Below are 13,749 nucleotides of genomic sequence, written 5' to 3' on the forward strand. Positions count from 1 at the left end.
AAGTTGCAAATGTGTGAAAAAAAGTGTAATAAACAAAAACTTACAAATTGCCAGTAAATTGAGATGTTAAATTCATACTATAAATTCATGAGAAAATGTTCCTAAATTCTAAGTTTTATGACCTTTATCTGATTGAACATTAAAGTTTTTTTCTTCTTATATCTGAAACTTCATCTCCATCTTGAATTCCTACCCTCCTTGCCTGGACTTGTACAATTTTTATCTTAAATGACTCTCCTGCGTCGCCATATTCCAGACAATGAGCACAATTCTGTTTATTTCCAGAGTCTAAATGCTGTTCCCACACACTGAACAGACACCAGCGCTGAAATACCAGTAGCCAAATAAAGTTTGTTTTTGTCCTTCTCATTCTTTCGTCTTGTAGATACCCAGAAGTCACCTGTATCTACGACTCAAATTCCTGTCCTCGTCTTGACCTGGGTCTGCTTGACTTTGGTGCTTCCTATACAGTGGTACTCACCGAGGTCAGGCTGCAGAACGTCAAAGTAGCGTTTTGAACACCGATGGGAGATTCATTCATACTCACAGCGTCTTCCTTCTCTTTGTGTTCCATTAGGTGTCAGGTAATATTATGGCTGACAAATTGGTGGATGTGAAAGCCAACAACGTGCACATCGCATGGCAGATCCCCCAGTACGTCCTCATCACTGCTGGAGAAGTCATGTTCTCCATCACAGGACTGGAGTTCTCCTACTCACAGGTCCGTCACTGGGTTTATACAGACTCATCAGAGCCGGATCAGAGGTTCTGTTTATGTTCTCAATGCTCTACTAAAAAACCCAACACTTTTCTCATACCTTTACAATTACTGTATACATTCCCTTTGGTTATATTGAGTGGCTGTAGCTCAGGAGGTAGAGTGGGCTGTCCAGTAACCAAAGCGGTTGGCGGTTAGAATCCCACTCTGTCCTAGTCACGTGCTGTTGTGTCCAAATTGTTGGAGGGGCTGTTTGGCATGGATTGGCAGCCACGGTTCCGTCAGGCTGGCCCAGAACAGCTGTGGCTAAGATAAGATAAGACTTTATGGCTCCAACCATGGGGAAATTTAACAGTATATAGCAGCAATATCCAACACACCAGTGCAAAAGAAAAAGCGGGTGGAAATAAACGTTCTTGAAAGTATCAAAATTTAAGTGTAAAGTTTTTAAAGTATTTACATATCTACATGGCTGCCAATGTAGTTTACCACCACCGGAGTGTGAATGTGAGAGTGAATGAATAATCGATCATTAATGTAAAGACCAATAGAAATCTAATCCATTATTATTATTATATGTAATAAAACACATAGTAAAGCACATGGAAGAGGTTCCATGGTTCTGCTGTACATTGCACATGAACATTCATTGGCGGGACCCACTGTCATCTGGAACTTAAAAGTGTCCCTCATATTAGATTTACTCCTTTTTCTGACAGTTGAAGCGCTCGTTTTTCTGTCCCTCCATTTCCCCACTGTTGTGACTGGAGCAGGAAGTTAATCAGAAACTGACTTGCTGATCACTGTCAAGATCAGAAGTACTTCATGGAGTTGGTGCACAGAGCCTATTCAGCCAGTATGTTAATTAAGAGCGGCGCCCTCTGGTGGACTGACTGACAAACTCTCATTCCAACACAATGATGGACACATGGAAGTATGAAGGCAGTGATGCTTGACACTGTTTGAAATGGACATACCTGCTTATGTACGTAAAGCTTCATGACTTCAGATACATGTCACATATCTGAAGTCCGTACAGTTCATTCCAGGATCTCCTATGTGGTTCAGCAAAAGAGTGAGACAGGCGGTCTTGATCAGAAGGTCCCAGGTGTATTTGGGATCGCCTTGACACCTGCTACAGATGGACCAGAGCATCGTCAGCCTACTGTTTACAGGCTCTTGGCAGGCAGTTACGCCATCCATAGCAGCATGGGGTCAGCTGTCCCCAACGTGCTTCGCCCCAACAACCGAACTTTTCCCAGGACTCCCAGCAGGGACATAGGAGTTGGGTTTTTGAATGCCTGCCATAACCTAAACCATGAATGTTTCCTAACTGTAACCCAAATACATTTGTTTCCTACACATAAGCAGACAGTGACTGAGAAATGGAAGTCAAATCCTACAAATGAGTGTCAGGACACAAACCCCAGTCTGTTACGTAACAGTGTTTGACCCATTCATCTACACCTACTCTCAGTGGTCTTTTTCACTCTTCATACAGCCTCACCTTATTTCCTAAAGGTTTTCTGTCACTTGGTTATTTACCCAGCCAAATCCCCTCACCTGTCCACCTCCTTCCAACCCTGCAGGAGGACCTATAGTATCCACTAAAAACCTGAAAAATGCAAAGGTCTGTTTCAACAGCTAGTGTTTGCTTTGTCTCTTCAGAGCTCATGAACTGTAACTCACTTCCTCTCTGAATACAAATGTGTGATTCTAAGGTAACAAAGACACAACTAGTGTTATTTTCACAAGATTATACACTAATGAAAACAGAATTATGAATATTCAGTTCAATACATGCAATCAGATCCCTCTAAATCTTAAACAGTACACTTTCAAAAGCATCTTAATATATATGTAATACATTCAGCTGACCTCTATGAGGAGGCAAAGTAAATATTTTAGAGTGTTGGAGACTGAAATTTAGGTTTGTAGAAGAATACTTTAAAAGAGAACGGCTGCCTCTTGAACATCGTATCTATTCATTCATCATCTGAACCACTTTGTCTTCGAGAGGGTCATGGGGGTGCTGGAGCCTATCCCAGCTACCACTGGGCCAAGTGACATGTCAGTGACATGTTGCCTCCAGCACCGGTAGTGACGCAGACTGGTAATACTATCTGATTACCTGGGCTGTGATGGATTGGTCACTGACCCCGTGCAGCAGACACCAGTCTAAGATGACACATTATTGGCCAATGCTGGGTCATGTCTAGGACGATGGCAGAATGTAAAGCTTACAGCTGCACACACAACAAGTGCAAACATGTGCTTTCCACTCATTCCTGCTCACTGACTGCTGCTTGGTTACTCACATTCGATTTCCTGGAATTAATGCGGGTATGTCACATATGTCCGGCAATGGCTGCTCACCATAGGTTCTGCCCACGGACGTAATTCACAGAATAAAAAGGTCCATTGTGGTGCATTTATGAGGATTTTTTTTTTTATGAATTTGTGCCTCTCTTGCTCATAAGTAATACACAAAGCACATTTCATGTCGTTAGCATGACCAGCACAAGTTCACTTTAAATACATGCTCAGGAGCTGCTCATGTCTGTAACTGTAGACTTTGATTTGTTCCTTTCAGGCTCCTGCCAACATGAAGTCGGTCCTACAGGCTGGTTGGTTGCTCACTGTGGCCTTCGGAAACGTCATAGTGCTGATCGTGGCTGAAGGAGCTGGACTGGAACAGGTACATCGTAGAGCATTATGGGAGACACCAGGTCTTGGAATGAAACATGAAAAAGTCTGTTTAAGAGGAAGTTTATCAGACTTACTATGGGTGAATAATTGGCTTATGTAGCTTTTGGAGATAATTGTAAAAGTAATGTAACTGTAATACGGCACCTTCTGTTCACTCCCACTACTCCAGAATAATAAAACGAGCTGCTCACCACAGTTTGTCACAGATCTGTGGGTAGCAGCTGTGTGGAACATCAGGTTACTGAGCTGCCAAATGCTCAAAGAGCCAAATTTCTCTTCCTGCCAGAAATCCAACAACCGGCCAGATCACTGAGTATTCAGTTTTTGCATCTATGTAACAGCCTCAAACAGTTTTGACCCAGTTCTGACATCTTCGCTGACATCTTTAAATGCACTGCTGTAGGTCACTAAAGAAAAAAAGTAGCATTATATTTTACATTTCACCATCAAGAAAGCCTATTTATGAGCGTATCGATTCTTGGATGGACAGTTGACAGCTCTATAAAAATGTTCTGCCTGGTAATCAAGTTGGAGAACAGTTTCGGAACTCATTTTTGTCTTTCACACAAGTTTGTAGAAATGAAAGCTTGAACACATTATTATTATTATTATTATTATTACTATAATTATTATCATTATTATTAACCCGTCACTTGAAGGTGGAGAAAGATTCAACTCGAGGATTAATTTAGTCCAGTTTGTGCAGACAGCGCCCTCTGTTGGGAGTAAAGGTCAGAACAGACTCATCAGTGTTGGGAAAGTCATTGTTTTAACTGTAATAAGTTACGCATTACCAGTTACACTGTTAAAATGTAATGAGTAATCTAACATTTGAATGACTTTATTACTTTTTAACATGTTTTAAATGTGTCTATAAAATGCAAAAATCCTAAAACCCTCCATTTTTTTTTTACAGTTCTCATCACTGATTGTCACGCTTTTGTTAAATATACAGTAATGTTTGAGCCTTTGTACTGATTCCACATGGAATGTACTGTTAAATATTAGTCTGTGCCACTGGCTTTTATTTTCTTAGCTTTTTACATAAACAACACATTTAATGCAGCTCTTTTGTAATCACCAACAGTTTGGTTAGTAATTACTTATTTTTCTCAGTAGCTGTAACAGATTAATATTGTATGGCAATGGCTACTGCCACAGTACTGTGGCACGAAATATCGGTTTGTCTATTGCCACAGAGCCAATCAAATGTTAACGTTTGTACTAGAGCCACTCATAGATACTGTTCCATGAACTCATTATCCTCTTGTTGCCACAGCACTGTGGTGATATATGGCGTATACTTCAGTGCATTCTTTTGTGCATTTTGCTACCACAGTACTGTGGTAATTGATGGAAGAAATGACAAATTATTGATAGTATGTAGTATAAAACAGGAATTATTGTTCTAAATACTTTATATGTTGTTTTATGGTGTTCTTTGCTCTGGAGGCTGGAGAAGGCGGGCGGAGCTACATGTTAGATGCAGCAATGTGCTGTGTGACCTCTCAGTTCTGTGTCAGTTGAGTCCTGTGGTCCTGTGGAATTCTGCACTCTGAACGTTGTCCCACTGGGTGACTTATATCATAGTTGGATTTACCCACAGGCGCCATGCCGATATTTCATGCCACAGTACTGTGTCAGTAGCCACTTTGATCTTATATTTATATTACAATTTCATTATATAACTAGTCCCTCCCCAAAAACTGAGGCTTACTGGGGTCATCCACTCTGAAATTCCTTAATATAATGCTGTCCTCTATTGGCTTTTTTTTTTTTACCCTTTAAACTCTAAGCCTAAAATGTTCTGTCTGAACTTTCTTTCTTATTTTGACCATAAAAAGGTTAGTAAATATGCTGAGTGAGTCCTTTTTCCCATTTTTCCAGAGCACTTAGAACTTTCCAAATCTAGCAGTCATTTACAATTTACCGCATGTTATAATACTGCTAAAACGGTTTCTTATCCAGCTTCTAGTACAGACGTGGGTGAAGTTACCATAATGATCCAATAAAACCTATAAAGTGCAATGTCTCACGTTGTAGGAACCATTGGAATGTTTCCAATTGCACAAACTGTGAAAGAGTTACAACCATCCAAACTGCATATGTGCAGGGTGTGTCAGCGATGACAAGTTAGGTTTTAAAGGAGTGATATTTTACTTTTTAAAATGGAATTATGCATTTTAAAACATTTCCCTGTGGTCTACATAACCTATTAATGCTATGCTTGGGTCTGAATTCTTCATTAATTCAACTCCACTGGTCCATCTTTAACCCTATTTCTGAGTAATGACACCAGAAAGGTCATTTTGAGCGCTGGCCCTTTAAATGCAAATGAGCCACTTCACGCCCCACCCCCTCCAGGTTGTTGGCTGTGCTGCTCTGTCCCATTCAACCAACAACTGAACATTTTAGGTAATCGGCTTGAAATTTGGACATATTTTCAGTATGGACCACAACCGCTGCTGCTGCTGAACAATTATAGCATACTCGGAGACATGTTCGCCAGAAGTCTTAACCTTATATGTGCAAATATTGTTGTGTAACTAGTTATAAAACGTAACAAATTAAGCAGGAATTGAAACGGGTTGTAGAAATCCACTCGATTTTTGCCAAAATGAATATAAAGATAGCTTTGCAGCTCCTGGAGGGTTCAAATTCAAACTTTATGAACTATTAGGGTCCAAATACATAGATAATATACCAAAGACTAATAAAAATTGGTTTAGCCAAATATTATCCCTTTAAAGAGTTAAAGGGATTGTTTTGTTTACCCACGAGGACAATCTGTGCTTAACTGGGTTGCAAAACTATAACCTTTAATACTTTTTAGGAACTTGCACTTCCAGGCGGGCAAATATTGTAACCCATTTATTAAATACAGAGTTTGTGTGTTACTGTATATAATACTGACAAAAGTTCCATTTGTATTGTAAATGTTTTGTTTTTGGTGAGTGGACTTTTTAATTGCATCTGTCAAACAGTAGATCAAGTTTCATTATTGCGTTTCATTCTATAAGAAAACTTCATTGGCTTCAATAAAAAACACCCACAATCTTCATCATAAAGAATTCTAATTACACTTTACATCCAGTCATATTATAATAAGAGGGAGTTTTATCATTATTATAAGAGGAGGAGGACTTACAAGAGACAAAAACAAAAAAGAAGCATCTGAATGGCTGCCTTCTGTATCTCTTAAAACACTAAGCTAACTTTAAATGTGACATTTCATTCCATAAACTGCCTTTTTACTGCCAATGTCGATAAAGCATAATCCAGTCTTGGTTGTAAAATATTCTATTTACTTTTTTATATTCCGTCCCTGGAGAGCTGCAAACCTTAACGATAAGTGAAATGGCTGTTCCCCGTGTCCCCATGATAACCTTTCCTGGGCTCTGTTCCTCAGTGGACGGAGTTCCTGCTGTTTGCCGGTCTGCTGGTGGGTGTCTGCATCATCTTCTCCATCATGGCCTGCTTCTACACCTACGTCGACCCGGAACAGTTGGACAAGGTTTACCTCGAGGACTTGGGGAAAGACGAGGACGAGGACGACGGCATGAAGAAACAGAAGAGTACCGACATAGCACTGAGTAAACCGAGTAAGACCACCAGACTGTGAGTAGACCATGGCGCCGCCCACCATAGCTGACGTCATGGCGACAAAAGGTGAAGTATTAAATGAGTTCAACAAGCACCGCAGGGAGGAGAACGGCTTTAATCCAGGTTTCCTTCCGTCTTCTTTGTGATACTGTTTCTCGTGAAAATGAAGAATTAAAATGTGATCATTGGACATTTCTTGTGTTTTGTGTCACACGGATTTTGTGAAACCTTGGTAGTGAATGTGACTGCCTACCTTATGAAATGAAAGTGTTTAAAAAAAGAAAAAAAAAAAAGAAGGAACATACTGATTCCCCCCACTTTATCATCAGTGTATAGTGTAATTATTACACTTAGAGCCTGATTTACTAAAGGTTTATGCGTGTAAAACCATGCACAAACTTGACTGCACATGCAAAACTATGTTGAAGCTGATCTACTAACAGGACACACGTCTCTCAGATGGACAAAATAGCTCGTGCAACCTATTTAACGTTTTTGCCTTGAATATGCAATGTGGGCGTTTCTGCCAGAACACGCAAAATTATTGGGAGGAGTAAATGCAAATATTTATTTAGCGTGCGGAATGTGATTCACCAAATCTGAAACCGATTGCAGCGGCTAATTTTGCGTTTATATTTTGCACGTCTGAAAGGCAGGTTTTAAGTGGCACCAGTGATGGAGCTAGACTTTTATCTTTGGGGTGTCCAGAGGGTGGCCAAGGCTATTTCAGGGAGTCCACAGACTATGACAATGAATTTGTTTCTCAAACAATCAATTGCAATCGGATTCTCTAAATGTTGAAATATATTGAAGTACATATTAAGCACCCTGATTACAACCAATTAATTAAATGCTGTAACACAAAAATAAAAAAATTTTGTCACCTGTGGAACAGACAGGACTGAAAAAACACCATCCAATCATTTTGAGCGCTCAATCGAAATGATTGAACGATGATAAATCTATCAAACTCAACTGCCATTTGTAACGTCAGCCAGATAGGTATGAACTGGGGCTGCTCTGTAAGAGCGGGGGTATTGGAGGAGACTGAATGAGGTACACATGGATCAGGGCCGAGGCCGGGGTTGGGGCCAGGGTTGGAGTCCGAGCTGGGGCCGGGCAATTTGTTGCTGTGCAGCGCTCGTGAACCCTCAGGAACAAGCATTGCGCATGCCAGTCTCTGGAGGCGTGGCTTCAGGGGGATGTCTGAAGAAAGGGGTGTGGACTTTTGAATTGAGTATTTTCAAAATGTAGCTTGCTTGAACCGCTGTTCTAAGATCTCATACACCACCTTGAACATTGCACAAATTGTGAAACACAACTAGCAAACCATTTTTCACCAATGACACCATTTTTACATTGATGAAAATGCACACACACACACACACACACACACACACAGTTATTGTACTCTGTAGATGCTCTGTCTCGGTGATGGCTGACTGGGTTATGCCTCACATTCTCTCTCCTCACTAGTCCCAGGATGGGAGCTGCCACCTATGTCCTCTGAGTCCTCCCTCAATGGAACTACATTATACAATAATATTAGTATAACCAAAATAAAAATGCAACCTTAGTTGATCACCCGTGACATGCGAATCAATAGCATGTGCATTTTTTTTTTTTTTTGCAAGCAAGCAAATTTGCACCCGTTATTTGCGATCTTAGTAAATCAGGCCCTAAGTGCTGTATATATTTGTGGTATATAACTCCATGTCAAATGTTTATATTTTCTATTAATCTAATAATCAGATCTGACAACAGAAATTCAAAACTTTGGATATACGTATCGTATAGTATGCTGCAGTTTACATTCTTTGTCTATAATTAAATTAAAGGACTATAGCTGCTTTATTTTGCATGTTGTAGGTCATTAACTAAAATTTCCACACATTTAACATCAATCATAAAGTGTTTTTTTTTGTTTGTTTGTTTTGTTTTTTAACTTTCCATACAGTGCATCAGCTCCTGGATGGAGGTTCCTATCACCATGAATCATGCAAATATGACCTAAGCTCACAAAACTTTTCTGGCGTTTATCATAATTTTCTGGTTTTTAGTGTTAAGAGCCATAACAGACTGTATCCAGCTGTCTTTAAAGATCTACTGACCTCAATAAAAACTCACAACTCAAATATATCTACCTAGCATTAGCATAAAACCTCGCTGTGACACCACGTTTGAGCACAGCCTCATGCATAGTCATAGATTCTATGACTGGCTTCATGACTTTAACCCATAAAGACCCAGTGCTACTTTTGTGTTAGTTCCCAAATGAATTTTTCTCAATATTTAACCTTTCTTAAATGATTTATCATCATCTATATTATAAAAGCCACGTGGCCTCTGTGTGCATACGTGTGTGTGTCTCCGGATTCACACAAAATCCGTACAGAGCTGACTGCTGCAGTTTGGCATACTTATGTATTTTTAGTCACGGAATAGACTAGCGAAAATGGCAAGTTGTGAGGACCAATATTTCGGGAGATATTTGTCATTTTGGAATACAATAGCCTTACAATCATGTTGGTATACCCACAACACTTTGGTGGTGATTGCTGGATAAAAACGACCATATATAGAACCTCTGGATCCCCACGGGTCAACGCGCTATTTCGTTATATTATCCTCTGTATTTTGTTCTTTTTTTTTTCAGTGAAAATCCGGTATTTTTCCATATTTAATTTACTGACCATGCAGATGTTCATAAAAGCTCAGATTAAAGTTGATTGTTATTATGTCAGAAACTGAGAAAGCTGAAGAAACAGTGACTTTTTCAACAAAATACATAATTAACTGAACATAAACCAAGTGTCTCCATCCACTGTCCATGGATTTTACTGGTGAATCAGTGTTGTAGAAGATGACAGTGTTGCCATGGTAACTACAGAGCCTCTGAATGTCCAAATGGGTCATATCTTAAGACCATGAAAAGATGACAAACTGCATTTTACCTGAATTATTTACATGTATTGATAGGATTAGTGGATCAACAGGTATTAAACATTTTAGTTCAGTAGATGCTTTTGGTCGACGGTGGATGTTTGGGTCTTGGTCTTTATGGGTTAAAAAAGATGATTTAACAGTGAAAATAATTACCAGTTGCTGCCCGAGCAGGAATCAATCTAAATGCTAATTATTAAATGTAACAATGTGAAATATTGTGCATATTTGCAATTGGATTACCAGAATAACAAAAATGTAACTCAACAAAACATGATGAGTTCTCTCTCCATTAGGTCTCTTTAGGGTGAATCTAGTTACTCGTTGGCAGGTGGAAAACTAAACCTGAAAGCACGAGGAAAACACAATATTGTAAAGTGCTCAAATTGTATTAAGACATGCAAAATCAGTGGCATGGTCCTTTAATGTCATAAAATACTTGATTGAAACATATTCAGGAAAAGGTGTCAATAATGCTGCTCCCTATAAACGTCTGTAAAAAGATTTCTTTGATGCTGAAATGTTTTTGTGCTTTTCTGAATTTGAAAGAAAATCAAAATGTGTATAATGTTGTGTCAGTTTCACCGTTTTTGAATGCTGAAAATTTTTGGACACCTGCAATCTTGATGTTTTATGTTGAAATTGTGACTTGTTTGTTTACATTTCACTCATAGAAATACCCTGATATTCAACATTTCAACCTTAGTGTTATTGGAGGACATAACAAGAGTTTATTACTTTTGTGAAATTTTTCAAAATGTTTCATTGTTATGAAGAAAATCAAGGCAAATGAAGTTACCATATTTGATTCCTTACCCATTACTGGTTAAATAAATAGAAAATTAAATAAAAATTCAAGAAGTATATTCATGAAATACAAGAAAAACACATGTAAGGTGAAAAGAATATGTATTTTAGAACATTAGACCAACACCTGTCCACATCCACATTATCCCTTTGAACATCATTATTTACATTAGTACCATTACTTCATGGTACTCAGTAAAAAATGCAGTGTCAGTCTTTCAGAGTCAAGCTATTTTAACCTAGACAGAGTATTTATAGCTCTATGGAGAGTAAACCAGCTCTAACAATAGAGTTAAAAGTAAGTATAAAGTTCTGCACAGATACAGTGTAAAATTCAACTCTACAGAGTGATGATTAATGCCAGTCTGCGGCACTGCATTGTGGGTACTGGACATTTTACTCATTGTGTTCTATTTAATGCGCAGGAGTTCAAGGGGTGTGTGTGTGTGTGTGTGTGTGTGTGTGTTAATGTTCATTTAGGTTAATATATCTGTTTTACAACATTTGTTGGCCTTTTTTTTTGTTGAAATTTTTTATTAATGTGACACCATTAGTCAAACCTGTAGGCAGAACAATAATGAACCTGATTGTCGCCATGAAACTGTATTACAACAGGGAAGACTTTGCTCTTTTATAAGAAAAGTAGGTTGTAGAGTGATTGAAACTCATAATGCAAACTTAAGCCCTTTGAGATCACCCCCTTGGGAACCCCTGCAATTTTACATTGTTTAATATTAGAGTACGGCACAAACTGACTAAGAAAATAATACTGCAGAAAAATGAATATTATAACATTATACAGTAATTTTTAAACTGAATTTGGAGTAAAAAATAGCTCTGTAAAGTGTAATCATATTACTCTTAACAGTGTGAAAACACCAGTGTTAAATATTTTTACATTTTTCATTGTTAATTTTGACACCGAATTGAGCAGAAATATCTCTGAAAATTTGACAGAGTAAATTTTACTCTAATTTTGAGTGGGACCAAATGTTATCTGAAACAGAGTTAAATTCAACTCTCTAAGAGTTAAATTGACAGTGTTTTCTACTGTGTACCTAACAAAGCAGTTCCACACTCTGTTCATGCAGAGGTGGACCTTCCAGACCCTGTAGACCACATTGGACCTCAGATTGTCGACTCACTGTCCTCACTGGAACTGTTGACGTCAATGTCTTGTAATGTATGTGGAAATAACTAAAAATAGTCACTTGCCCAATAAAGGGTTAACAGTATGTCATTTTTGTACACTGACCTCCACGTCGTCTCCAGACCTGTGGCAGCAGATGGGATCCAAACAGAGCCATTATATTTATGGTCCCTCACAAAACCTCCATCAATCATCAGACCATTACAATCAGCCCTTAGAGGCTGTTCGATGACAATTCTCCTGACTAAATGACAGGGCAGCATTATGCACAAAACAAATGCGCTCATCCTGGGAATATTATCTTGAATTATTTGGCTTATTAGCATACAGAATTGATGTAAGTGGTCATTTGTCTTACTGTGGGATGAGCAAACAGGATTAGTATGTACGAGACAACAAAACAAGGAAATGTTCGAGACACTCGGTGGCGTCACCCATCCCATTACCATTAGTTTTGGTTGTGACTTTCTTGCGTCCAGGGGTAATCTCAGGAAGACCTTGACAGATGAAAGGAGGAAGAAAAAGCAGCATGAAATTGCATTACCTGAATCCACAAGGACAGATTTCTGAGGTCAAAGATCTTTGTTTTTCACACCTTCAAATCATTACATACTCCAGTGAGATATCAGAGTAAAGACACTAAGGCAGCTTTATTGTGGTTTAGGTTTAACTGGGATGGTGTCATTAAAAGCAAATAAAGAGCTTTTATTGCATGGGGGAAAATTACTTCTGGGCCACAAGGGAGTTTTTTTTTTTTTTTTTTTTTTTAATTGCAGTACCACAAGTGACCACTAGGGTAATTGACAGGCAGTGTGACAACCATGGCTAATGCTAATGCTTACTTTAATGAAAACATTGACCACACTCCTAGGAAATGTTATGTTAAACACCACCAATAGGTAGCATTACCAAATCAATACTGACATTTTCTCATTAAGTTGTACTGTAAAAAAATATGTAACCATGAATGTTTAAAACCTTTATGTTCCCAAAACTGTATTGCGTCATGTAAAAAATAAATAAATAAATAAAGAGTCATTTCTAATGTTCCCAATCATTTGTAACTATGGGTGTCCTGTTAGTATGTCTTTTTTCATTGTACTTGCTCTATGGCACAGGTGTCAAACATGTGGCCTGGGGTCCAAATCCGGCCAGTAGGATGAATTTGTGAAATGGAAAAAATACACTGAAGATATAAGCAATAAATGATGTAAAAATCGTTTTGATCCAGGTTCCACATACAGACCAATTAGATGTCAGTTGGATCACACCAGTAAAACGTTATCATATTAACCTATAAATAATGACAACTGCAGATTTTACTTTTGGTTTGGTGTTAAAAAAAAAAAAAAAAAAAGTAACATTACATGAAAATATTTATATTAACAAACTATTCTTTCACAAAATATGAGTAACCTGAACAAATACGAACAACCTGAAATGTCTTAAGAGAAGTAAATGCAATTTGACGAATATTCTGCCTGTTACTAAATGTTTGTGTGTTTGTATTTGTAATGTAAGTTGTAATGCACATGTGTAAGTGAGAAACTTAAGTTGCACTTCTTCCCACCCCTTTTCAGGCATGTAAATGAAACTATTGTGCTGTTGTTCTAAGATTGTCTTGCTTGTTGATTTTTGTATTATTATTTATGTTTTACTTGTTCACATATATGTTAAATTTCATTGCATGTTCGAAATAAATCACTAAAATCAAATCAAAACTGATAAACTGAGAACACTGTAGAGAACACTGTAGAGAACACTGTAGATAACACTGTAGATATAGATGTCAACATTATCATCATTTAATTTAACTTTT

General features: G+C 38.2%; 1 protein-coding gene across 1 annotated transcript in view; it reads left to right on the forward strand.

Annotated features, from left to right (window-relative positions):
- slc15a2 (solute carrier family 15 member 2) overlaps positions 1-7,887 on the forward strand; it is a 58,382-nt gene extending 50,495 nt beyond the window's left edge. Inside the window, exons 20-23 of the mRNA XM_030125708.1 lie at positions 386-485; positions 578-721; positions 3,312-3,416; positions 6,837-7,887. Of these exons, the coding sequence (XP_029981568.1) occupies positions 386-485; positions 578-721; positions 3,312-3,416; positions 6,837-7,049 (562 nt within the window). The 3' untranslated portion in view covers positions 7,050-7,887. The remainder of the gene's footprint in view (positions 1-385; positions 486-577; positions 722-3,311; positions 3,417-6,836) is intronic.
- The last annotated feature ends 5,862 nt before the right edge of the window (positions 7,888-13,749 follow it).

The sequence above is a fragment of the Sphaeramia orbicularis genome, chromosome 21, assembly GCF_902148855.1.
Source record: "Sphaeramia orbicularis chromosome 21, fSphaOr1.1, whole genome shotgun sequence".
Taxonomy (NCBI): Eukaryota; Metazoa; Chordata; class Actinopteri; order Kurtiformes; family Apogonidae; genus Sphaeramia; species Sphaeramia orbicularis.